Genomic DNA, 26357 nt, shown 5'->3' on the forward strand with positions numbered 1-26357 from the left:
CCTCAAAGAAATCTTCCCTGATTCTTAGGTTAGATTAGTGGTTGGGTTTTTTTTTTTTTTAAGATTTTGTTTATTTATTCATGGAGAGAGACACAGAGAGAGGCAGAGACATAGGCAGAGGGAGAAGCAGGCTTCCCACGGAGAGCCTGATGTGGGATTTGATCCTGGGGCCCCAGGACCACGACCTGAGCCAAAGGCAGACACGCAACCACTGAGCCCACACAGGTGTCCCCCTGTTTTGTTTTTTAACATAGTTTTCCTTCATAACACTCACCACAGCTTGAATTTTATATTTCTGTAGGTTTTTTGTTTTAATGTCTGTGTCGACATTAATCCCCAATAGATTAGGGACTATATTTGTTTCCTTTACCACTACTTTTCCATCACTCAGCACAGGACCTGGTGTGTGTGTGTGTGTGTGTGTGTGTGTGTTTTAAAATTTTAATGAATGCTGAATAAGTAACAGATTCATAGATCCATAAAGATTTATTTATTTATTTATTTATTTATTTATTTATTTATTTTTTAGATTCATAAAGCTTTAAAACCAACAGGACCTCACCAGTAATCTTAAATCCAATTCTTTAGTTTTATAGATGAGAAATATGAGGTCCAAAGAGGTTAAATTTTTATCTAGGCCCACACAGCTAGTTAGTAGCAGACTTCACATTTGAGCTGTAATCTAAAGCTCAGTGCTTTTTCCAATATAGCACACAAATTTCATTTTTTCTTTTTATCTTGCCTTTTTTTTTGTTTTTAATAAGACATTAGTTTCTGTTAGTTTCAGCATTTACTGTGTTAATATTATTGTCATATTAAGCTCGAGACCACTTGTAGTGGCTAGGATGTTAACAGAGAGGATGAACATTCATGATTATTCCTTATAGTAAGACTTGCTTAGGTATTAATTAAGAATTAACATAGTAAAAGTCTCTATGGATTTTGTTTCTCTGTCTTTTGCTTTTTGTGTTTGGTATCTATGTGAGTCAAAATGTTTGCTCTTGTTAAAGAAGATGAGGAAAAATAAAAATAGCATATTATAATGAAAAGATGCCCAGCATTACTAATCATTAGGGAAATGCTAATCAAAACCACACTGAGATATCACTGCATATCCATTAAAAGGGCTACTGTAAAAAAAGCCACAGAAATAATAAGTGCTGGCTAAGATGTAGAATAATTAGAATGCTTGTACACTATTGGTAGAAATGTAAAATGTTGTAGCCACTGTGGAAAACAGTATGGTGGTTTCTCAAAAAATTAAAATAGGGTTACTGTATGCTCCAGCAATTCCACTTCTGAGTGTATACCCAAAGGAATTGAAAGCAGGGTCCTGAAGAGACATATACCCCTGTCAAGCAGCATTATTCACAGTAGCCAAAAGGTAGAAGCAAACTAGTGTCCATTGACAGATGAATGGATAAACAAAATGTGGTATCAATGGAATATTATTTGGCTTTTAAAAAGAAGGAAGTTCTTGGATGCCTAAGTGGCTCAGTGGTTGAGCTTCTGCCTTTGGCTCAGGGTGTAATCCCAGGATTGAGTCCCACATTGGGATGGAGCCTGCTCCTCCCTCTGTCTCTATCTGTGTTTTTCATGAATAAGTAAAAAAAAAAAAAAAAAAAAATTTTCTGACACACACTACAATAAAGATAAACCTTGAGGACATTATGCTAGGTGAATTAAAGAAGTCACAGAAAGACAAATACAGGGCACCTGGGTGGCTTAGTCGGTTAAGGGCCTGATTCTTGGTTTTGGCTCAGGTCATAATCTCAGAGTTGTGAGATCGAGCCCTACATCAGGCTCCATGCTAAGCATGGAATCAGCTTGAGATTATTTCTCTCCTTTTCCCCTTGTGTGTGCACTTGCACTCTCTCTGTCTCAAAAAGAAAGTAAATAAAAATATAACTAAAAGACAAGACAAATACTTTATAATTCCACTAATCAAATTCATAGAGACAGAAAATAAAATGGTGGTGCTAGGATATTGGGTAGGGAAAGAGGATTTGTGTAATATATATGGAGTTACAGTTTCGCAGGATGAAAAGAGTTCTGGAAATAGGTTTCACCACAGCGCTTATAAACTTAACACTACTGAACTGTACACTTAAAAATGGTTAAGATGGGGATCCCTGGGTGGCTCAGTGGTTTAGCGCCTGCCTTTGGCCCAGGGCGTGATCCCGGGGTCCTGGGATCAAGTCCCACATCAGGCTCCCTGCAGGGAGCCTGCTTCTCCCTCTGCCTGTGTCTCTGCCTCTCTCTCTGTGTGTTTCTCATGAATAAATAAATAAAACCTTTAAAAAAATGGTTAGGATGTATTATGCTAAGTGAAATTAGCTAGTCACAGAAAGACAAATACTGAATGATTCCACTTATATAAAGTATCTAAAATAGTCAAACTCATAGAAGCCGAGAGCAGAACATGGGTTGCCAGGGTCATAGAGAAGGGCAAAATGGGAAGTTGCTAACAGTTCTGAAATTTAAGTGATACAGGGTAAGTTCTAGAAATCTGCTACACAACATCATGCCTATAGTTAACAATATTGTATTATACAGTTAAAAATTTGTTCAGAAAATAGATCTTAGGTTAAGAGTTCTGACCACTTTTAAAATAAAAATTAAGGGATGCCTGGGTGACTCAGAGGCTGAGCCTCTGCCTTTGGCTCAGGGCATGATCCTGGGTATGATCCATGGGATTGAGTCCCACATCAGGCTCCTACTGGGAGCCTGCTTCTCACTCTGCCTGTATATCTGCCCCTCTCTCTGTGTCTCCAATGAATGAATGAATGAATAAATAAATAAATAATAAATAAATCTTTAAAAAATAAAATTAAAAATATTTTAAAGATTTATTTATTTCAAAGGCAGGGAGGGACAGAAGGAGGAGAGAATCTCAAGCAGAATTCCCGCTGAGCTCTGCAGAAACTAATACAGGGCTCAGTCTATGACCCTGAGGTCATGACCTAAGCCAAAACTAAGAGTTTGACACTTAACCAACTAAACCACCCAGGCACCCCAAAAATTAAATTTTAGAAAGTGGTTATTAGGACGGTAAGTTTTGTTATATGTATTTTACCACAGTTAACTTTTTTTTAATCCTAAAAATAGTATGGTAAGGTTACTATAACAGGCCACATATCACTTGCTTTGTCCCCAGTCTTTCTTCTTCTTGATAGCAAAACAATCATTCATTTAAAAGGAGAGAGAAAAGGTAAGGGACAGTAATCAGCTTCCTTAAATATATGTTGTTTCTGTTAGTATGCTTATTACCATTTTACATGGAAAGTCATATTCATGTTTGTTAAGCGTATTTCAGAGAGATAAATACCAAAATTAATGATACCTCATTAACTCAGAATAAGACTTGACCTCTGTTTGTAGTATTCTGGATACCTAATTCACAGTAGTTTCAGTAAGAATCATACTACATAAGGAAACAATCAACAAAACTAAAAAGCAACCTATGGAATGGGAGAAGATATTTGCAAATGATACATCAGATAAAGGACTAATAAACAAAATCTATAAGGAACTTATCAAACTTAATACCCAAAAAAGAAAAAATCCTGTCAAGAAATGGGCAGGAGACATGAACAGACATTTCTCTAAAGAAGACATCCAGATGGCTAACAAACATATGAAAAAAATACTCAACATCACTCATCAACAGAGAAATACAAATCAAAACCCCAATCAGATATCACCTCACACCCGTCAGAATGGCTAAAATTAACAACTCAAGAAACAACAGATGTTGGCAAGGATGTGGAGAAAGAGGAGCCCTTTACACTGTCAGTGTGAATGCAAACTGTTGCAGCTACTTGAAAACAGTATGGAGGTTCCTCAAAAAGTTAAAAATAGAACTACTCTATAACTCAGCAATTGCACTGTGAGGTATTTATCCAAAAGATACAAAAACAGTGATTCGAAGGGGCACATGCACCCCAAAGATTATAGTAGCAATGTCCACAATTGCCAAAATATGGAAAGAGCCCAGATGTCCAATGGTTGAATGGAAAAAGATGTCACACACACACACACACACACGCACACACACAGGTGTACACATACTGGAATATGACTTAGCCATCAAAAAGAATGAAATCTTGCCATTTGGAACAGTGCGGATGAAACTAGAGTGTATTATGCTAAGCAAAATAAGTCAGTCTGCGAAAGACAAATACTATATGATTTCACTCATGTGGAATTTAAGAAACAGAACAGATGAACATGGGGGAAGGGAAGGAAAAATTTTAAAAAATGAGAGAGGCAAACCATAGATACCCTTTTTTTTTTTTTTTTTTTAAGATTTTATCTATTTATTCATGAGAAACACACAGAGAGAGGAGCGGAGATACAGGCAGAGGGAGAAGCAGGCCCAACGCGGGGAGCCTGACACGGGACTTGACCCGAGGTCCCCAGGATCACACCCTGGGCCAAAGGCATCACTAAACCACTGAGCCATCCGGGCTGCCCAGATACTCTTAATTATAGGGAACAAATTGAGTATTGCTGGAGGGGAGATGGTGGGGAAATGGGGTAACTGGGTAGACCTTAAGGAGGGCATGTGATGTAATGAGCTCTGGGTGTTATATGCCACTGATGAATCACTAAACTCTACCCTGAAACTAATAATATACTGTATGTTAACTAACTTGAAAAAAGATCATACCATATATTCTCTGCCCTTAGGAATCTAATGCTTTGAGAAATAAGAAAAGCTCTCGTCGAGTCAGCTTTGCAGATACCATAAAGTAAGTTGGAAAGAGGAATAATTAAAACGTAACAGGTAATGATTTTTTGTGCGTCAAACCAGGTATGTTGATACTAACTGACTTGGATAATCTGGGTTTTAATGACATAAGCATTAAGGAACTATTATTTAAAAGGTTGTTATTCAGTATTATGCTTGAGAAACATTAAAAGCATCACTGCTAAAATTAGAAACAAAACAGCTATGTCTTACCACAGTTATTTTAATATTGTATTGAAGGTGCTAATAAAAATAGGGAAAGTGTACAACCCAGCAATTGCACTGCTGGGGATTTACCAAAGATATAGATGTAGTGAAACACCGGAACACCTGCACCCCAATGTTTATAGCAGCAATGTCCACAATAGCCAAACTGTGGAAGGAGCCTTGGTGTCCATTGAAAGATGAATGGATAAAGAAGATGTGGTATATGTATACAATGGAATTTTACTCAGCTAACGACAAATACCCACCATTTGCTTCAACATGGATGGAACTGGAGGGTATTATGCTGAAATAAGTGAAATAAGTCAATCGGAAAAGGACAAACATTATATGCTTTCACTCATTTGGGGAATATAAAAATTAGTGAAAGGGAATAAAGGGAAAGGAGAGAAAATGAGTGAAAATATCAGTGAGGATGACAGAACATGAGAGACACCTAACTCTAGGAAACGAACAAGGGGTAGTGGAAAGGGAGGTGGGCAGGGGGTTGCGGTGACTGGGTGATGGGCAATGAGGGGGGCACTTGGCGGGATGAGCACTGGGTGTTACGCTATATGTTGGCAAATTGAACTCCAATAAAAATTAAAAATGGGGAAAGTGGAGTTCTAAAAATTGAAAAGATGGGGGTAAATCTGATACCTTTTGCAGATTAAATGCTTGTATATTAGCAAAATATAAAAATATCAATTGAAATACCTGTACAGACAATAAAGAGCAGGGTAAAAAAGTAATATATGAAAATTATTATATTTCCTATATATAAATAATAACCAGATAGAAAATAAATGTCTTTTTTTCTATTGTGTTATATTTTGTTGCTATGCATTTAATAATCAAAACTTATAAAGGATAAACCATTACTGGAGAATACTAAAAAATTGTAACAAGTTGAATAAAAAGATTCAACATCACAAAACTGTTACTTCTCCCTAAATTAACTGATTTTTTTTTTATTTTCTATTTTTTAAAGATTTTATTTATTTATTTGAGAGAGATAGTGTGCACAAACAGGGGGAGCAGCAGAGGGGGAACAACGAGAAGCAGACTCCCCACTGAGCAGATTGCCTGATCTGGGGGCTTGATCTCAGGATCCTGAGATCATGACCTGAGCCTTTTAAAAGATTTATTGATTTATTTTAAAGAGAGTGCAAGTGGGAAAAGGGGCAGAGGGAGACAGGAAAGGGAAGACTATTCCACACTGAGTGGGGAGCCTGATGTGAGATTCTATGTTACAACCCTGAAATCATGACCTGAGCCAAAAACAAGAGTCCAACACAGGTCTTGTTGAAAACATCAAATTTAAGTCAAATTCTTCCTGGACTTTCATCAGACAGCCCTTGATGTCCAGTTATCTCTCTGATGATCATTGCCTAGATCCATTCTTTTTTTTTTAGATATTTATTTATTTATTTATTTATTTATTTATTTATTTATGAGAGAGCATGGGAGAGAGAGAGCACACACAGGAGGAGGGGAGAAGGGAGAGGGAGAAGAAGACTGCCCACTGAGCAGGGAGCCCGATGCAGGTCAATCCCAGGACCTTGTGATCATGACCTGAGCTAAAGGCAGATACTTACCAACTGAGCCACCCGGGCACCCTAGATCCATTATTTCCTTAGAGTTTGCTAATTGATAATAATCTCATTCTGAGTTATGGTTCATAAAGGAAAGGTATATTAAATTCTTGGGGGCAGGGATCCCTTTATTTACTAGTTTAAGGACAATGAGTTGGTTTCTTAGTTTCTTTCAAACTAAGACTGATAAGGATTTTTTTTCCAATATGTTTACCCAAATATCTAAATCATGAACTTAAAAACATATTTAATGTGTTTTAGCATGTTATAGTTAATATTTTTGTTAATACTTGAATTATTCTCTTTGATTAGTGGAATCTCTTCAGATTAGTTTCTGATCTTTTGATATAACCCCAATAATTTTTGATAGCCGGTTTGCTTTATAGTATACCAAGATACTCATGTTCATCTTATGTATTGTCTGATCAGACCTGAAATTAGCCATGTTTCCAACAAGCAAGTATAATTCCTTTTAGTAGGAAATAACATTTAGAAAACACAATCTGGACGCTTAGGTTCTTCTTATTCTTGAATTAGTCTTTGTTTCTAGGCCATTCTGTTACCAAATCTATCAGTCTACCGATCTATCACAACTGCTAACTTAAGAAACAAATGGGTGAACCCTGGCTCATTGTGGCAGCCAATTCCTCCATCGTAGGGAATCTGGAGGGGACTGGACAAGTTGAAAGTTTAGCTCCTGGCTGGTTTTGCCAACACTGCTGCCCAGTAGACTTGGATGAACTCTTCACAAGAGAAGCCAATTACTGAAGAGACAAGGTTTTGGAAAAGAGAAAGGGAGAAATTTATTTTGAGTCCTGGCAGCTGGGGAAGGTGAGAGGCTCAAGCCTTAACAACTGACCTCTCTACCCACAAGATGGACACCTAGAGTTTTATAGGGAGAGATTCAGGGGTGTATGTGCAAGAAGGCAGGCAGCATGTGATCATGAGTAGGGATCAGTATGTGTTCAGCCCATGCTCATAATCAGGGAAGGAGACATGTGGAGTGTTGTTTTCTAGGCATTCTATTGCTATCAAGGCTTTTCTGGTCTGGTATCTTGTGATTTTGAGTTCATTGCAAAACATCTTCATCAATGCCTCAAGAAAGTGCAATAAAAAATAGTGGGGGTGCCTGAGTGGCTCAGTAGGTTAAACATCTATCTGACTCTTGATTTCAGCTCAGGTCATGATCTCAGTATTGTGAGATCAAGCCCCATGTCAGGCTCTGTGCTGAGGATGGAGCCTGCTTGTCCCTCTCCCTCTGCCTGTCTCCCTGCTTGCACATTTGCTTGTGTGCTTTCAAATAAAATTTTTTTTTTTTAAAGAGAAAACATGGGTTTTAGTTAAAGCATGAGTTAAGCAGTCTTGTCTGTTTCTGGTTTCAACTATTAAGGTTTATAAGAAGGTTCACAGGATGCCTGGGTGGCTCAGTGGTTGAGCATCTGCCTTCAGCTTGGGGCATGAGCCTGGGGTCTGGGGATTGAGTCTCACATTGGGCTCCCTGCAGGGAGTCTGCTTTTTGCTCTGCCTATGTCTCTGCCTGTCTCTGTGTCTCTCATGAATAAATAAAATCTTAAAAAAATAAAAAAAATAAAATATAAGAAGGCTTATATACTTGTCTTTAAGAATACTTGTCTTTTTCTTTTAACTTGTTAAAGTCATTAACTGTTAGAGATAGATAAAAGCCCTTTTTCATCTGTATTGCAAGTTCTTTAACCTGTTTTAATTTTGCTTATTGGGTATTTTCTGGTGTTAAAAGTTTTAATTTTTTATATGGTCTTCCTATGTTTTTAAGGCACCTATATTTTCTTCTGGTCTTTTTATAGGTTCATTTTTTATATATTTTATTTAGAATTTATTTTGATGTTAATAAGTAAGATGGAACAATTTTTATTTTTATTTTTATTTTATTTTTATTATTTTTTTAAATTTTTATTTATTTATGATAGTCACAGAGAGAGAGAGAGAGGCAGAGACACAGGCAGAGGGAGAAGCAGGCTCCATGCACCGGGAGCCTGACGTGGGATTTGATCCCGGGTCTCCAGGATCACGCTCTGGGCCAAAGGCAGGCGCTAAACCGCTGCGCCACCCAGGGATCCCTTGTTTTTATTTTTAAACCCAAGTTCTTATTTTCCATAAAATTGGAAGGGGCAGAGTCATATTTCTTTTTTTTAAGATTTTATTTATTTATCCATGAGAGACACAGAGAGAGAGAGAGAGAGAGAGGCAGAGACACAGGCAGAGGGAGAAGCAGGCTCCACACAGGGAGCCCGATATGGGACTCGATCCCCGGTCCCCAGGATCATGCCCTGGACCAAAGGCGGCGCTAAACTGCTGAGCCACCTGGGCTGCCCCATATATTTTTTATTTTAAAAATATTCTCCTTCCTAGAGGCAATTTCTAAGAGCTTTTTCTTTTTCTCTTAGATTTTAAAAAACAAAAAATTTTTTTAAAGATTTTATTTATTTATTAGAATGAGAAAGAGAGTGCGAGCTGGGGGAGGGAAGGTCAAAGAGGGAGGGAAAAGCAGACTCCCCGGTAAGCAAGGAGCCTGACACCAGATTCCACCCCTCTGAGATGGAGACCTGGAGATCATGACCTGAGCCAAAGGCAAACATTTAACCAGCTGAGCCACAAGCACCTTCCTCTTAGATTTTAAAAACTTGATGATCTTGAGGATCTTGAAGGTGCCTTTCTTTTGAATTATTTCTCCAGAAAATCTGTATCATTTCAATAATCATATATATTTTTTTAGTTTATTTTTTAGTGATGTCTGCACCCATTGTGGGGCTCAAACTCATGACCCCGAGATCAAGAGTCACATGCTCTTCCAGCTGAGCCAGTCAGATGCCCCCAATAATCATGCTGAAATGATCATTTTATTTTATTTTATTTATTTATGTTAGTCACACAGAGAAAGAGAGAGAGAGGCAGAGACATAGGCAGAGGGAGAAGCAGGCTCCATGCACCGGGAGCCTGATGTGGGATTCGATCCCGGGTCTCCAGGATCGCGCCCTGGGCCAAAGGCAGGCGCTAAACCGCTGCGCCACCCAGGGATCCCATGAAATGATCATTTTAATATAAGATCACTTGTCTCAAATCATTGAAAGTGGTTTTATCTGTATCAAAATTTGATTTATTATTAATAGCTAATATTACATGTAAAGTATGCAACGGTATGCATTCATTATTCATTGAATCAATTGTATCTCATTTTATGATTAAGGAAACTAAGGCTTAGCTTAAGTAACTTGCTTAAGTTCCCATACTTTTTAAGAGGTAGGACTCAGACTTTGGACTATTTCTCATCAGACTATTCTTTTTTTTTTTTTTTTTTTAATTTTTATTTATTTATGATAGTCACAGAGAGAGAGAGAGAGAGAGAGAGGCAGGGACACAGGCAGAGGGAGAAGCAGGCTCCATGCACCGGGAGCCCGATGTGGGATTTGATCCCGTGTCTCCAGGATCATGCCCTGGGCCAAAGACAGGCGCCAAACCGCTGCACCACCCAGGGATCCCCAGACTATTCTTAATCATTATATTATCATGACTTCTTGTGTTTTTCACATTGTTGGTATTTTCTCTTCCTCTCATTACCCTAATTATTTGTGGGAATAGGCTGTATTATATTTTCTGAGCCTGTCTGATTGTTATTACAATGCTTCTTCCTGTTTTCCTTTTTTTTCTTAGATGTGTTGTTTATCCTGTTTATTTTCTTTGTTTTATAAAGAACTTGGCTAATAAACATGTTCCAAGAAGTCAACAGGGAAGTTTGGAAACAATAAGGGTAACTGGGATAGGATTATTTTCCTATTTATCCATATCATACAAATAGGTATATAAGAAAACTCAGCATTTTCTACTTAAATTTGTGTTTTGGTTGATGGAACATTAAAAATTAGAAGTACCCTGGGGCGCCTGGCTGGCTCAGTCAGTAGAGTATGTCACTCAGTCTCAATCCCAGAGTCCTGAGTTCAAGCCCCGTGTTGGAGGTAGAGTTTATTTTAAAAAAATAATAATAAATTATGGGACACTGGGGTGGCTCAGTCGGTTAAGTGTTTGACTCTTGATTGATCTCAGCTTAGGTCTTGATCTCAGTCTTGTGAGTTCAAACCCTGCCTTGAGCTCCATGCTGAGCTGGAGCCTACTAAATAAGTAATTAAGTAAAAATACCCCAAACTCTTTCTATTTTAGTGAGAAGATTATGTAGGTAGTGACAGAACCACAATTATAGGTCTCCTGATTTTTAGTCTACTGCTTTTTCTACTGCTTCTGATAACCCTTCCCAAATGCTTTTAAACCTAGTCCACTCTCTCCTTTCCTTGGATATAATCTACTTACTTTACTAACTTTCTTAAAATGGCTCTGGGATATTAAATACACTAAAGTTGTACTAGTAGATCCACTCAAAAGTAAAGATATCAGATTGACATTCAAAGATTTGTAAATTAAAACCCACTTATGTGTTTTAATTTTTTTAAATATTTAAGTTGTGTGTGGATCACTCGTGATTCCTTATTTTATTTGAAGGATTTTATTTATTCATGAGAAACACGAGAGAGGTAGAGATATAGGCAGAGGGAGAAGCAGGCTCCTTGTGGGGAGCCGGATGTGGGGAGCCGGTTCTGTCAATCCCAGAACCCCAGGATCACAACCTGAGCCAAAGGCAGATGCTCAACCACTGACCCACTCAGGTGCCCCATGATTCCTTATTTTAAAGATTTTTTAAATTAATTGAACAACTATACTGATCCTGCTCATACTGAATAAAAAAGTCTTCTATTGCAAATCATTTGAAGAAAAGTTGTGTCAAGTATAGCTTTGTAGTTATAAGCTCAGGTTTTGAAGTCAGACAGATTTGAGTTTGCATTTTGGCTCTGCCACTTATTAGGTATATGACCTTGGGAATTACTGAACCTTTATGAACTTCATGGGGGATCCCTGGGTGGCTCAGCGGTTTAGCGCACCTGCCTTCGGCCCAGGGCGTGATCCTGGAGTTCCGGGATTGAGTCCCACGTTGGGCTTCTTGCATGGAGCCTGCTTCTCCCTCTGCCTGTGTCTTTGCCTCTCTCTCTCTCTTTTTCTGTCTCCCATGAATAAATGAATAAAATCTAAAAAAAAAAAAACTTTATAACCTTCAGTATCTACATCTGTAGGGACACCTGGGGGCTCAGCAGTTGAGCGTCTGCCTTCAGCTCAGAGCGTGATCCCAGAGTTCCGGACCTAGTCCCACATCAGGCTCCTTGCATGGAGCCTGCCTCTCCCTCTGCCTTTTTCTCTGCCTCTCTGTGTCTCTCATGAATAAATAAATAAAATCTACATCTGTAAGATAACATGATGATTGTTATAATAATTAAAAATATATGTATATAAAGAATAGAATGCTTGTTACACAATATGTATGTAAAATGTTCATTGCTTTTTTTTGTATTTGAAACTAAATTTTCTTTCTTATTAAGAATAGCTTCCCAGTAATGAATGATACTTAATATTAGAATGAAAATGAACTAGCCAGATTAAGTCTGATATCAAATGCTGCTTCTCCAGAAGCTTAATCATACCAATGAAAAGAGATCCTTTCCTCTGTAGTCCATGCCACCTTATCTGAACTGTTAATAACAAAAGTCAGTGAAGTAATGTTCATAATCACTGCTCCAGCTCTTGCTTACAGAGAAAACTCCTTGAGGTCAAAGATAATGTATCAGACTCTGGTATTTAGCATCAAGTATATAGTGAGTGCTTAATAAATGTTTTGTTGAATAAAGTAAATAGGTTATTGAGAGGATAATGATTTTTGTCAGAGTTCTTTAAAAAAGCAACAGATTTTGATGTGAATAAATTTTGGCACTTGAAATATTAATAGTACATGATGACGTAGCAAATAGGAATCTGAAATTGGTTCTCTTTATGTATCTCAAAACAGACTAAATTAACACCATAGGGTTCTAATTAAAAATTGCAGTCTTAAATCTTAAAAAAAAAAAAAAAAAAAAAAGGGCAGCCCGGGTGGCTCAGCGGTTTAGCACCGCCTTCAGCCCAGGGCCTGATCCTGGAGACCCGGGATCGAGTCCCACATCGGGCTCCCTGCATGGAGCCTGCTTCTCCCTCTGCCGGTGTCTCTGCCTCTCTCTCTCTCTCTGTGTGTTTCTCATGAATAAATAAGTAAAATCTTTAAAAAAATAAAATAAAATAAAAATTGCAGTCTTTCAGGGGCACCTGGATAACTCAGTAGGTTAAGCATCCAACTCTTGGTTTTAACTCAGGTCGATCATGATCTCCAGGTCCTGAGATTGAGCCTGGCCTCGAGCTGCATGGGGTCTCCCCTGCCTCCGCACTACCCCTCCCCCGATTAAATAAATAAAATATTTTTTTTAAAATTGCAGATTTTCAGTAATTTGTATTTTCTTTTCTAGAGTATTCCAAACAGAGTCTCATATGAAAATAGTAAGAAAGTCAGAAATTGCAGGTAAATATGTTATTGCAATCCCTGCTTAATCTGTTTCCTCTAAAATTTTGGTGTGGCTGTCTAACCAGGTAATTGATAAAACTGTTTATCTTATTGCTTAAAAAGTATAGCTTGAGAGATGGGGGGCAGAAAAAGTAAGGTGGATAGTTAGTATTTTTTTTTAATTGTTGTTAATGTTCTTATGCAATTTTTCTAATGCTTTATCAGTGTGTCCTTGAACAAGTTTTAATTTTTATTTTATTTTTAGAAACAGAAGCAGGAGAAAATGTTCTATATATACAGTAAGTAGAGAAAATGTGATTCAAATTATATTTGAAAAGCTGTTTATTCCTATCAAATGCAGTATTTTTTAAATTAATGATCTTTTTACTTTTATTTTTGTGATTCTTTTGTAGAATACTTAGGAGTAATTCAGAAAACAGATTCTTTGCCGAATTTAATATACTGCTGTATCTGATGAGTGTGTGCTAACACACTTGTACAGATTTTCCTTTTAACAGAGTGTTGAAATTCTACTTTCACATATAAATCCTTAAGTATGACATTTAGTGCAAAACAATAAAACCAAATATTCAGATTTTTTTCATTAGTTTTTCTTATCATGTTAATATATAGAAAAATAAATACAGGTTGCTCTTGAACAAATGGAAAGATGCTTATTTTCATTCATCATAAGAGAAGTTAGATTATTACAAAGTTAGATTATTATTGAGATACAACTTTTCATCTCATCAGTTAAGGATATAGGTAAGCAGCACCTGGGTGAGTCAGTCGATTAAGCTCAGGTCATGATCTCAGGGTCCTGGAATCAAGTTGTGTGTCAGCCTCTCTTCAGCAAGGAGTCTGTTTATCCCTCTCCCTCTGCCCTTCCTCCTGCTCGTGCTCTCTTTCTCTGTCTGTGTCTCTCAAATGAAAAAATAGAACATGAGAGACACCTAACTCTGGGAAGTGAGCAAGGGATAGTGGAAAGGGAGGTGGACGGGGGGTTGGGGTGACGGGGTGACAGGCACTGAGGGGGGCACTTGGTGGGATGAGCACTGGGTGTTATGCTATATGTTGGCAAATTGAACTCCAACAAAAATATATATATTAAAAAAAATAGAACTTTAAAAAAATAAAGAATATAGAGTAAAAGTTGCTCATTGCTAGTGGATATAAATTGAAGAAGGCAGTTGGCAGTATCATTCAAAATTTTAAATACACATGCCCTTTGACTTGGTAATCTCATGTCTGGGAATTTATTTCATTAAGATACTTGTAAATGTTTAAAATGATGAACATAAAAGGTTACTCATGGCAAAGGATATAAAAGATCCTAATGATCTATCAGTACTGGACTGGTTAAATAAATAAAATTTTTCCATGTAATTGACTACTGTTGAACTGGAAGAAAAGATTCTTTTTATATACTAATGCAGAAAACTCTCAAAGTTTAGGCTCCTCGCAGTTAACCAGCTGAGTGTGGAGCCCACCATGGGACTTGACTCATGACCCTGAGATTAAAACCTGAACTGATATCAAGCGTCAAATGCTTAATTGACTGAGCCACACAGAAGCCCCAGTAATTTTGGTTGTCTTTGCAAAAACTTAAATGTATATCCAAGTGCATGTTTATCTTTAATTTTTATTTTTAAAAAGACAAAAATGAAAATACTTAATAATATATCTTATAGTACTTTACATATTTTTATTTTTTTTAATTTTAAAAAATATTTTATTTATTCATAGAGATGCAGAGAGAGAGAGAGAGAGAGAGAGAGAGAGAGGCAGAGACACAGGCAGAGGGAGAAGCAGGCTCCATGCAGAGAGCCTGACGTGGGACTCGATCCCAGGACTCCAGGATCATGCCCTGGGCTGCAGGTGGCGCTAAACTGCTGTGCCACCAGGGCTGCCCACTTTACATATTTTTATATATAGATGTACCTCAGTCTTTCATAATTTGTTGTATGTCTGCATCAACAATTAGCTCCCTATTGATGGACATTTGGGGTTTCCTTTTATTTACTTTTTTTTAAAAGCTATATCTCTAGAAAATGAGTTGCTTTGTAGGTTGTTCTTTAAAAAAAAAAAAAGCCTGTAAGTATATTTTTATAGTATCCTTGAAATTAACAAAACCTTAAGACCATTCTGAAAATGGTCCTTTAACTACCTTGTAATTTTTTTCTGCCAGAGTTAGAGGAGTCTTTTTAAAGATGTCTTTGTATTTTTCTGCCAGTCACCATACAAAAACTTTTCACCTTCCCTGCTCTTTCAAGTGTTGTGATTCTTGGTAATTGTCTGGGGTATAGATTTTGAAAATACTTTTTAATTTTTAGGAATAAGAAGCCAGAAGAAACCTACTGTGAAATTACTGGTGAGTATGACCAAAATACTTGACTTACCACATAACTTTTTCTTCATGCAAATTTCATACAAAGTAATTTGTAAAAGAACTAAGGAAAAAAATGTAAAGAGAACTCTGTTCTTTACACAAAATTTTCAAGGGACCCCTGGGTGGCTCAGTGGTTGGGCGCCTGCCTTCAGCTTAGGTTGTGATCCCAGGATCCAGGATCGAGTCCCACATCCGGCTCCCTGCGAGGAACCTGCTTCTCCCTTTGCCTATGTCTCTGCCTCTCTCTCTCAGTCTGTGTCTCTCATGAATAAATAAATAAATCTTAAAAAAAAAAAAAACTTCAATATGAAAGTTCACAAACTTGCTATTATTTCTGCTAAACCTGCTTGTTTTCTCTATTTTGGATTCCCACTCGTTCATTCAAGTCAGAAATTGAGTCATTTTAAAAAATTTTTCCTCATTCTGCATATCCATTAGACTTCACTCTATTCTTTCTCCTAAATATCTTGCAAATCTGTTACCTCCTCTCCGTTCCTTCTGCCACTGTTTGAGTTCGTGTCTTCATTATTCATTATTCTCTCATGGGCTACTGGATTTAGTTTCTTATCCCTTTAATCCATTCTACATATTTCTAAATCTGATATTACCTCCCAACTTAAAATTATTCAATGGCACTTTTTTGCTTATAGGATAAAACACTCTTTGGCATAGACTTTGAAAGCTCTTCTCCCATTTTATCTCTTGCCCATTAGATATTTAGATATCTATATCTTTAGCTCAAGCTTTAGCTTATGAAGAAGTATTTACAGATCCCCATGTTGACTTTTTTCTTCCTGTATCCATTTACAAATGATGTTTTTTTCTCTCTGAAGTGCCCTTCTTACTCCAAGTTGCCTATCAGCTTCTCATTTTCATTTAACTTAGTTTTTTACGCCTAACTTCATTCCTATTCAATGTAGCCAAATCCAGGGTGCCTTACTGGCTCAGTTGGTGGAGCATGCAACTCTTAATCTCAGGGTTGTGAGTTTGAGCCCCACATTGGATGTAGAGATTACTTAAAAATAAAATCTTAACAAAATAAAAAACAAAAACAAAGTACCGGGATCCCTGGGTGGCGCAGCGGTTTAGCGCCTGCCTTTGGCCCAGGGCGCGATCCTGGTGACCCGGGATCGAGTCCCATGTCGGGCTCCCTGCATGGAGCCTGCTTCTCCCTCTGCCTGTGTCTCTGCCTCTCTCTCTCTCTCTCTCTCTCTCTGACTATCATAAATAAAATTAAAAAAAAAAAAGACTTATTAAAAAATAAGTCTTAAAAAAAAAAAAAAAAACAGGGATCCCTGGGTGGCGCAGCGGTTTAGCGCCTGCCTTTGGCCCAAGGCTCGATCCTGGAGACCCAGGATCGAATCCCACGTCGGGCTCCCGGTGCATGGAGCCTGCTTCTCCCTCTGCCTGTGTCTCTGCCTCTCTCTCTCTCTCTGTGTGACTATCATAAATAAATAAACATTAAAAAAAAAAAAAAAAAGAAAATTTAAAAAATAAAAAAATAAAAAAAAAAAACAAAGTACCTAGTCCACAAACTGTTATAATCCATGACAGAAAAAGAACTTGCATTAGAATGTAAATCAACTATGGCAGTTACCTACTGTTTAGCTAACTGACATTTTTTTCTTAGCAAAGCTTTCTTGATGAAGGAAATATCACATGATTTACATTGGCTGGAAGCTCCTTATTTCATCATGAATTGGTAACAAGCAGCTCACAGACTGGCACCACACATTAAGTTGTACTGGCTTAAATGGAGCCTTCTCTGACAAAACCAAGGGGTCACTCAGTCCTGTAATGTCATAATACCCCTTTATTTCTCACTTTTTGAAGAATTTATCACATTGTATCTTAGATATTTACTTCTGGGTCGTTTATTAAAGTAGGAACTCTGAGTCCAGAAATTCTGTCCATTCTTTGTGCCTTAGTGTAGATAGTTGAGTTTGGGACACATAATAGATTCTGAGTAAATATTTTTGAATAAGTGTGGAAGCTTGATATATAAGTAAGATTTTTAGCAAAAAGCCTGTAATTACTTCATCATATTCAATTGAGGTTGCCATAAACTCTTTAGATGTTCTAAAGATTTTTGTGATGAGAATTGGGCATTTTATGGAAGTGTTGAATCACTGTATTGTACACCTGAAAGTAATATTACACTATATGTTAACTAACTGGAATTTAAATAAAAACATTTTAAAAATATTCTAGAGATTTGCCTTTAAACTTAAGTATTATAAATGTATTTCCTGTTTTATTATAGCATCTTAATCCCTTCCTTATTTCCAAAGTCTAAATCTTTATATTTCCAAAATCCTTCCTTATTTCCAAAGTTACCTAAATCTTTATATTTCAATTCTAAAATGTGCTGAGTCTAATCTTCTATTTCCATTCTCATTTTCTCTTACCAAGAGATTCTTACCTGCTTGTATGTGCACTATTACAGCAGCTCCTAATTGGTTTATCTTCTCTTGAATCTACTTTTTTCTCCTTCTCTGGAGTTATTTTTATAAAATGCATGTCTCATCATGGTAATATCTAGATTCCTTAACATAGAATAAAAGATGCTTCAAAATCTTACTCTGACATTTCAGTCTTGTGAATTAGTACTCTTTACCATGTAACCTCTACTATCCAGAGAGTAAAAATAAAGAAGTGAAGGGGGAAAGAAGTCCAAACTTTCTACCTTTAAAATTCCCCCTTTAAAATTACGTTTGAAAAATATTTTAGTCACATAGAGAATATAATAATCTAGATCTCTCTGTCCCTAAAATGGGACTGTTATAAGTTTTTATTTTTTAAGACTTATGTAGGGGTGCCTGGGTGGCTAAGTTCATTAAGTTTCTGAATTTGGCTTAGGTCATGATCTCAGGGTCCTGGGATCGAGCTCCATCTTGGGCTCCATGTTTGGCAGAGACTGCTTCTTTCCCTCTCCCTCTGCTCTTATCCTCCCTAGTGTTCTTTCTCTCTCAAATAAAATATTTAAAAAAATAAAAGATTGATTGATTTGAGAGAGAGAGAGAGAGTGAGAGACGGGGTGGGGGGAAGCACACGATGTGGGAAGGTGAGGGAGAGAAGCAGACTGCTGCCTGTCAATCTCAAAACCCTGGGATCAGGATCTGAGCTAAAATCAAGAGTTGAAGACTTAACCAACTGAGCCACTTAGGTGCTCCAAGGGACAATTAGAAGTCTTTTTTTTTTTTAATTTTTATTTATGATAGTCACACAGAGAGAGAGAGAGAGGCAGAGACATAGGCAGAGGGAAAAGCAGGCTCCATGCACCGGGAGCCCGACATGGGATTAGATCCCGGGTCTCCAGGATCTCGCCCTGGGCCAAAGGCAGGCACCAAACCACTGCCACCCAGGGATCCCACAATTAGAAGTCTTGATGAAATTTAGTACCTAAGCCCTTATGAAGGCCTCAGTAACTGATAAAACTTCAATAAATACTCATAAATGATGAAGAACCTACAGAAAGAAAAGCAGGCTCTTGGTGATATATGTATTTTTGTTATTGACTGTAGTTTTTCCTCCTTTTCAATAGGGATGAACACATTGCTTTCTGCTCCTATTCAGACTCAGATGCAACAGAGAGAGGTAGGAGTTCATGCATGTGCCTTTTCATTTATTCTCCCTTATAGTTAAGACACACAAAAAATAATGTTATGGCATTGTTTGGGGATTACTTACCAAAGTTGACCAGCATAGACTGGAAAACTTCCTACCTTTTCAGTTAACTAAGGACAGTTCAATTATTGCCAGTTTAAATAAGGAAATATATTGATTATGTCAGGACTTCTCAAACTATAATGGACATATGCAGGATTTTGTTAAAATATAGATTCCTTCTCAGTATATCTCGGGCACACCTTGAGATACTATACTTCCAACAATCTCCTAATGATACTATACTCTAGTGCATTACTTCACAGACCATACTTTGAGTAGCAAGGAATTGGACTGTTTCCTTACAAATAAAACCACTGCATTAAGATTCAAAGAGAACCCAACTTCCAAGAGTAGAGTGTACTATAAATTAGCCATCATGCTCTTAGCTCTGAGTCTTTTTTTTTTTTTTTTTTTTTTACTTAGAATGACCTAATATCTATCGTAATTAGAATTTTCATTAGAGTTGTATTTGATATTCTCGGTCTTTTTCATTTTTAGTCATTCTAGTTGATGTATAATTAACCTTGAAACTTTTAATTTATCCAAAAACACTAAAAGCATTTACAGACTTTGAAAAAAAATGTAATAACAAATTACATGCTACATACCACACTGATTCAAACAAACCAGTGTATCATGAAACCATCTTTGAGGATTGTTTATATTAAGTACTCTGATGTAGTACATTTTGTAAAAACCTTTCTGAAAGTTTGCATTTGATCTGATCTCCTATATTTTGCTTTCACTGTAGATTTCAATTACAGAACACAACCATGAAATGAAACCTGCAAATGACCAAACAGTCATCTTTTCAGATGAAAACCAGATGGACCTAACAGCAAGTCACACCGTAATGATTACCAAAGACCTGTTAGATTGTACTAAAAGTGAAAAGTCCATTAAGATAGATACCGCATCATTTCTGGCTAACTTAAAGCTCCATACTAAGGATTCAAGAATGAAAAAAGAATTAAATTTTTCCATGGATCAAAGCACTTCTTCAGAAAAGAAAATACATTTTAATGACTTCATAAAAAGATTGAAAACAGGAAAATCTAATGCTTTTCCTACAGGACCTGATAAAGAAAATTTTGAAATATCTGTTCATCCCATAAAAACAAAGAAGGCCTCTTCTGTACATCAAATGCATGTATCTCTTAGGGTAGATGAAAATAGTAGTAATACAACTAGAATCTTCGGAGAACAAAATGATGGGATGAATTTCACTCAGTGTCATACAGCCAGTATTCAGACTTTGGTTCCCACATCCAGTAAGGCCAGCATAGGGGAATTTAAAGGTGATGATATTACAATTTATGGCAGTGATTTTATGGACTTGACAACTAACCACACTATACAGAATTTACCCTCAGCAGATAATTCATCTAATAAAGAAAATCAAACTCAGAATGTCATGATGGAGGTTAAAGCTCCAGGAGGGAAGACAATCTTTAATAAACTGAATATTCCTTTTCAAACCCCTTTAAACCCTAATGGTGAAATACATATTACCAAAAGTCATATTACAGGGACAGAAACTCACACAAGCACACAGACTTCTAACCAAGATGCCAGAACATTGACTATAATCCCAGAATCTATATGTTCCAGTCCAGCTACTCAAGATTATAAGACATTTTTCTATTCTAGCAGTAATAATGCCATGGAACTGACCACGTGTCTCTCGGGTATGAGAAAAGAGAAGAATTTGCTGAAGAATGATAATTATTCTAAAATGTATCCCAATCCAGATGCCATCTCTCTTCTTACAGAGAAAACTATTTATTCAGGAGAGGATAGCATGGACATTACGAGGAGTCATACAGTTGCAATAGATAATCAGATTTTTAAACAAGATCAGACAAATATACAGAAAGCAGACACATCAATATCTGAAAAAGAAATAATGCTCCAAAATCTCATAACCATGTCAAAGGACGGGAAAATGAATATAAATTGTAGCTCAGTTCCTCATATATCTAAGGGAAGATTACAGCAGAGCCTGGCAAACTCTTTATCTATTTCATTGACTGACAAAAAGACTGAAATCTTCACAGGTGAAGATATGGATTTGACTAAAAGTCACACAACTAACTTAGGAAGTCAAGCTCCACTTACATCTTACAATGTAACATCTGAGAATACCAGTAAATTTCTCTCTCACAGCAAAAGCCCTTCAGGTGAATGGCAAGAAATGACCAAAAGTCGTATTGAACCATCCCAGCAGCCAGACATAATATCTAAAAACATCCCAGTGGACACCTGGGGCAAAGAAAAAGTTCAAGTTTTAGAGATTGCACCTTATGTTGATAAAGATTCTCCTCAATCAGCTGATATTAATCAAGACATTGCAATAAGCCATAGTATAGTATACTCTGATAGAAATCTTGAGAAACAAGTAGCACTAGGAAATAATAGAAATACTGTTCCATGTGAGCAATCTTTGTTTCCTACTTCAGAGTCATTATTTTCATTAGAAGGACAGTCTAACATGAAAAATCATAATATTGCTATTAACAGTTACACAATGAAATCTGTGCCAGGCCAGAATTCTAAACTGCCTGAGCCACTGAGGAAAGGTGTAGGCAATCCAACACCTGACTATTCTCATGACAAAACAATTATTTGTTCAGAGGAGGAACAAAATATGGATCTAACCAAGAGTCACACTGTTGTCATTGGATTTAGTCCTTCTGAAATACAAGAATTGGGTAAGACTAATCTAGAAAATACTAACAGTCTGCTAACAACAGCAAACAGACAGACAGCTATAAAAGTTGAAAAATGTTGTAAAAGTCCTATAGAAAAAACAGGAATATCTGTTTCTAAGGATAACCTAGATGTGATAGAGGACAATAGCATACAGAAACTTGGATTTTTGAATGAAAAGCAAGATGTCAAAATTTGTGGAAGAAAAAGTGTTGGCAGACAAAAAGTTGATAAGACTATTGTATTTTCAGAGGGTGATGAGAATGATATGGATATCACCAAGATTTTTACAGTGGAAATAAATCATAAACCTTTATTACTTGAACAAGATTCCCATTTGGCAGGAACTTCTAAAACTGTTTTGTATGAATGTGGGCAAGATGATGTGGAGATCACTAAAAGTCACACAACTGCCTTGGAATGTATAACTGTCTCACCAGATAAAATAACCAGTAGGCCTATGGACAAAACTGTAATGTTTGTAGATAATTACAATGAACTGGAAATGACAAAGTCTCACACTGTTTTCATTGACTACCAAGCAAAGGAGAGGACTGTGAGTATAGACAAACTTGACACGGAACTATCCAAAAGAAGAAAAAGCATAGAAAAGCCAAAAATGACACCTGCTTCTGCTGAGGAGAGTGTTTCCTTTCTGGAGAATGGTGAAAGTGACCATTCAGCAGCAAACGTCAATAAGCTAACACTACTGAGGGAATGGTCTAATAATGGTCCTATAGAGAAAGCAGTAGCTGGTGATAACATGGAAGTATCTAAATTCACCATTTGGAAAAATGGCAAAGATGTACAAAAGCCTGAATTTCTGAATGACACTATATCAGACAAAAGTCAGAGAAGGAAAAGCCTTAGACTCAAAAATGACAAGATTGCTGCATTTTCTAAAAATGATGATGATATGGATATCACCCAGAGTTGTACAGTGAAAATAAACTATAAAAGTGCCCCAGAAGATAGAGAGGATTCCCATTTGGTGCCTTTGACAGGAGCTTCTAAAACTGTTTTGTATTCATGTGGGCAGGATGACATGGAGATGACTAGAAGTCATACGACTGCGTTAGAATGTAAAACTGTCTCACCGGATAAAATCACTACTAGGCCCATAGATAAAACTGTAATGTTTGTTGATAATCATGGTGATCTGGAAGTCACCGAGTCCCATACTGTTTTCATTGATTGTCAAAACACAGAGAAAATTAATCAAGAGTGCCCTAAATTTGGAATAGCTACAGGAAAACCCTTGGGTATTTCTTTTCATAATGATGGTAGCTCTGTTCAAGAAATCACTGAAAAACAAGCATTGGCAGTAGACCAGACCTATATACCGGAAAAAGCCAGAATTGGAAGCTGTCAGTTAAATAGTACAGATAGAAGAAACATGGACTTTACTAACAGTCAAGCAACTGCTACGTGTGGATCCAGTGATAATTATTCCTGTTTACCAAATGCTATTTCCTGTTTTGATAATTTAGAGGGGAATGTCATGTCCTTAAGTAATAAAGATAAGAAAGCCAGTAACTGCCCAGTGCAAAATGATCTTTCTTATGTAAAGGATTTAGCCAATGAATATTACTTGAAACCTGAGGGACTGCCTCCCTCTGCTTGTTCTTTGTTAAAGAAAGAAAAAGTGACTCAAACCAATACCAATGGACAGTTAGACTGTGTTACAACAGTGCTTAAAGATCAAGATATGATTAAGGAGTCCCAGAATCTAATAGCTAATCAAACTTTACAAGATAGTCAGGAGCTGGCGGAGATGATTAAACCTAATTCAAATCGAGTATCCTTTAAACCCCCAAAGGATCAAATGGAGGGCTTTGTTGATACCACGGAACATAATTTAAAGAAGACTGTTGTTGATAATGTTTGTGTTACTTCTCAGCCTCATCTCACAAGCCAGGTACCTCCATTACCTCAACAAGGACGGATAATTTTGAATAAAGATGAAACAATATCATCTAATTCTGGAAATAAGAATTTAAATATTGTTATAGGAAATTCCTTTGTACCCACATGTGAAAACGAGGCCAAAATGCTCAACAATGATAAACAATTTACCATAGTCTGTAAAAATGAGCTGAGGAAAAATACTAAATGTAATACCGATTTCCACAGTAATTCAGACTTGACTAAGCAAGTTATTCAAACTCATACTAATTCTAGAGAAGCATCAGATACTGTAATTGCATCTAATACAAGTTTTAATAGTGTCAGATCAAATCTGAATAATTTGAATGGAAAAACTGAAGAATTTTTAGATTTCCAAACTCCCCATATTCCATCTTCTCCAGAGCAAATACTTGCATTAATAAACAAGGCACACAATCATATGAGTATATTGCAAGCTACAGAAATACAGAACATTAACCCAGCGCCCAGCAATGTTGAAGATGATAAAGATGAAGAAAGCAAAATTTCTCATAATGGAGCTGAAACCAACTCTGTACCACTCATGACAGTTGTAAAAGATAAAGTGAAGAGATGTTCTTTGGGAATATTTTTGCCCAGATTGCCAAACAAGAGAAATTGTAGTGTCACTGGTATTAATGACCTGAAGCAGATTCAAGCAGACACAACTGATTTAAATCACTTAGAAATTCAGCCAGTCTTCAGTAAGGAGCCAAGCATTGAATTTGTTGCAACTAAACTGACCTTAAGTCCATCTCAGTATATAAATGAGGAAAACTTTCCTATATATCCTGGTGAGATTAATTCCTCAGATTCTATTACCATAGAAACTGAGGAAAAGGCTTTGATTGAGACATATCAAAAAGGGATTCCACCATCTGAAAATAAGATAAGAGAAACCTGCAGTAACCAAAAAAGAACCTGGGTACAAGAAGATGATGATATTCAGAATGAGAAAAAAATCAGGAAAAGTGAGATTAGGTGTAGTGATACTACACAAGATCAGGAGGTAAGCTCTGTCTTAAACTAAGGAATGTGGTGGGTCTTTTTTTAAGTTATGAGTATTGAATTTTAATTTTAGTCTTGGATGAGCAGGAATTGGTCATTTCCAATTATAGGTCTAGAGAAATATTCCTATTTAGAATGTTAAGGAATTACTTGACTAACAGCTAGACTTAAAAACAATTTGAAGTGACAAATCATCACAAAAAATGAAATAGGAAATAGAACAAAAATTAATGTTGAAATTGTGTAATTTGTCATTATAGTTTTGCATAGGAGACTCTCTAGGCAGAGTATATGTAGCTTGAAAAGTTATCTTCAATCTAAATATCTGGAGAGTAAAAAAGCCTTTTTGTTATGTAAAGTGCATAAAGAAAAGCTTGCCTGAATTTTCTTGGCTAATGAGGATTTGTAAAATCTGAGAATCTATTTCTTTAGTGGATGAGAAAATGCCTGGGTCAAGCCCAGTATCTCAAGGTGAAGAAGTGAGATTTCGAATTTATGGAAGAAGTCATAGATCTTTTTAAAAGTTGAGAGAACACTCATTTGGACAACTTGAAGAGAATAAAAGCTGTCATTAAAACTGAGTAACTCAGGTGGAGAAATGAAGATTAGAAAATATCAGGTTCATAGAAAACAAAGTTTAAACTCTAATACAGGGCAGCCCAGGTGGTTCAGCGGTTTAGCGCCTGCCTTCAGCCCAGAGCCTGATCCTGGAGACTCGGGATCGAGTCCCATGTTGGGCTCCCTGCATGGAGCCTGCTTCTCCCTCTGCCTGTGTCTGTGCCTCTCTCTCCCTCTGTGTCTCTCATGAATAAATAAATAAAATCTTTTAAAAATATATTTTAAAAAAACTAAGACAAGTAAGCTTAGAAAAGTATTTCAGTAGTTCTATAAGATGAGGTCCTGAGGAAATGGTTCATCTGTGAAGTTTTGAGACAGTAGTATCAGTGATTTAAAAAAAAATTTATAATTGGGACACTGGGGTGACTCAGCATTTGAGCGGCTGCCTTTGCCTCAGGGTGTGATCCTGGGGTCCTAGGATCAAGTCCTTCATCGGGCTCCCTGCATGGAACCTATTTCTCCTTTGCCTGTGTCTCTGCCGGTCTCTCTCATGAATAAATAAAATCTTTTAAAAAAATTTATAACTGAACAGACTTTATGAAAATGAATATTTTTTGTTCAGTAGATATTGAATATCCCCTGTGTCCTGTGTACTGTTTAGTTGCTGGGAATTCATCAGTGGGAATTTATAGAAAAATCTTTTCTAAGGAGAGTACATTCTAACATTTAGATAAGGGATATATTGTCCTCAAAAAAATACATAAATAGGTAGATGAAAATGGCATTTAAGGCTGTAAAGTCAAATGGTTAAAATGGTAAAAGCAGCATATCACTTATTTGACATCAGCCAAAAGTGTCTTGGTCATCTGGGGAAAGAAGTACTAAATCCTGGAAATAAGTTTCTTTGTGTTCTATCACAAGTCCCTTGAATAGCCAATATTCTGTGCTGGTTTATTTCAGTGTGGTAGCCCTGACCCTGGTGGCTAGTAGTTGAATAATTGAGTAGGTCAACATTTGTCAGCTTATAGGATCTGGCTTTAACTTAGACATCTGAGAAACAATTTGCTCATATTGTATAATGTACAAGCTGATTTCTATATA

General features: G+C 36.8%; 1 protein-coding gene across 3 annotated transcripts in view; it reads left to right on the forward strand.

Annotated features, from left to right (window-relative positions):
- Positions 1 to 26357, forward strand: part of KNL1 (kinetochore scaffold 1) — a 71213-nt gene that overhangs the window by 17253 nt on the left and 27603 nt on the right. For all 3 annotated transcript variants that reach the window (XM_072808162.1, XM_072808163.1, XM_072808165.1), the window contains exons 5-10: positions 4693 to 4754; positions 12963 to 13015; positions 13263 to 13296; positions 15331 to 15368; positions 18931 to 18983; positions 19807 to 24699. In XM_072808162.1, the coding sequence (XP_072664263.1) occupies positions 4693 to 4754; positions 12963 to 13015; positions 13263 to 13296; positions 15331 to 15368; positions 18931 to 18983; positions 19807 to 24699 (5133 nt within the window). The remainder of the gene's footprint in view (positions 1 to 4692; positions 4755 to 12962; positions 13016 to 13262; positions 13297 to 15330; positions 15369 to 18930; positions 18984 to 19806; positions 24700 to 26357) is intronic.

Source organism: Canis lupus, chromosome 32 (assembly GCF_048164855.1).
Source record: "Canis lupus baileyi chromosome 32, mCanLup2.hap1, whole genome shotgun sequence".
NCBI lineage: Eukaryota > Metazoa > Chordata > Mammalia > Carnivora > Canidae > Canis > Canis lupus.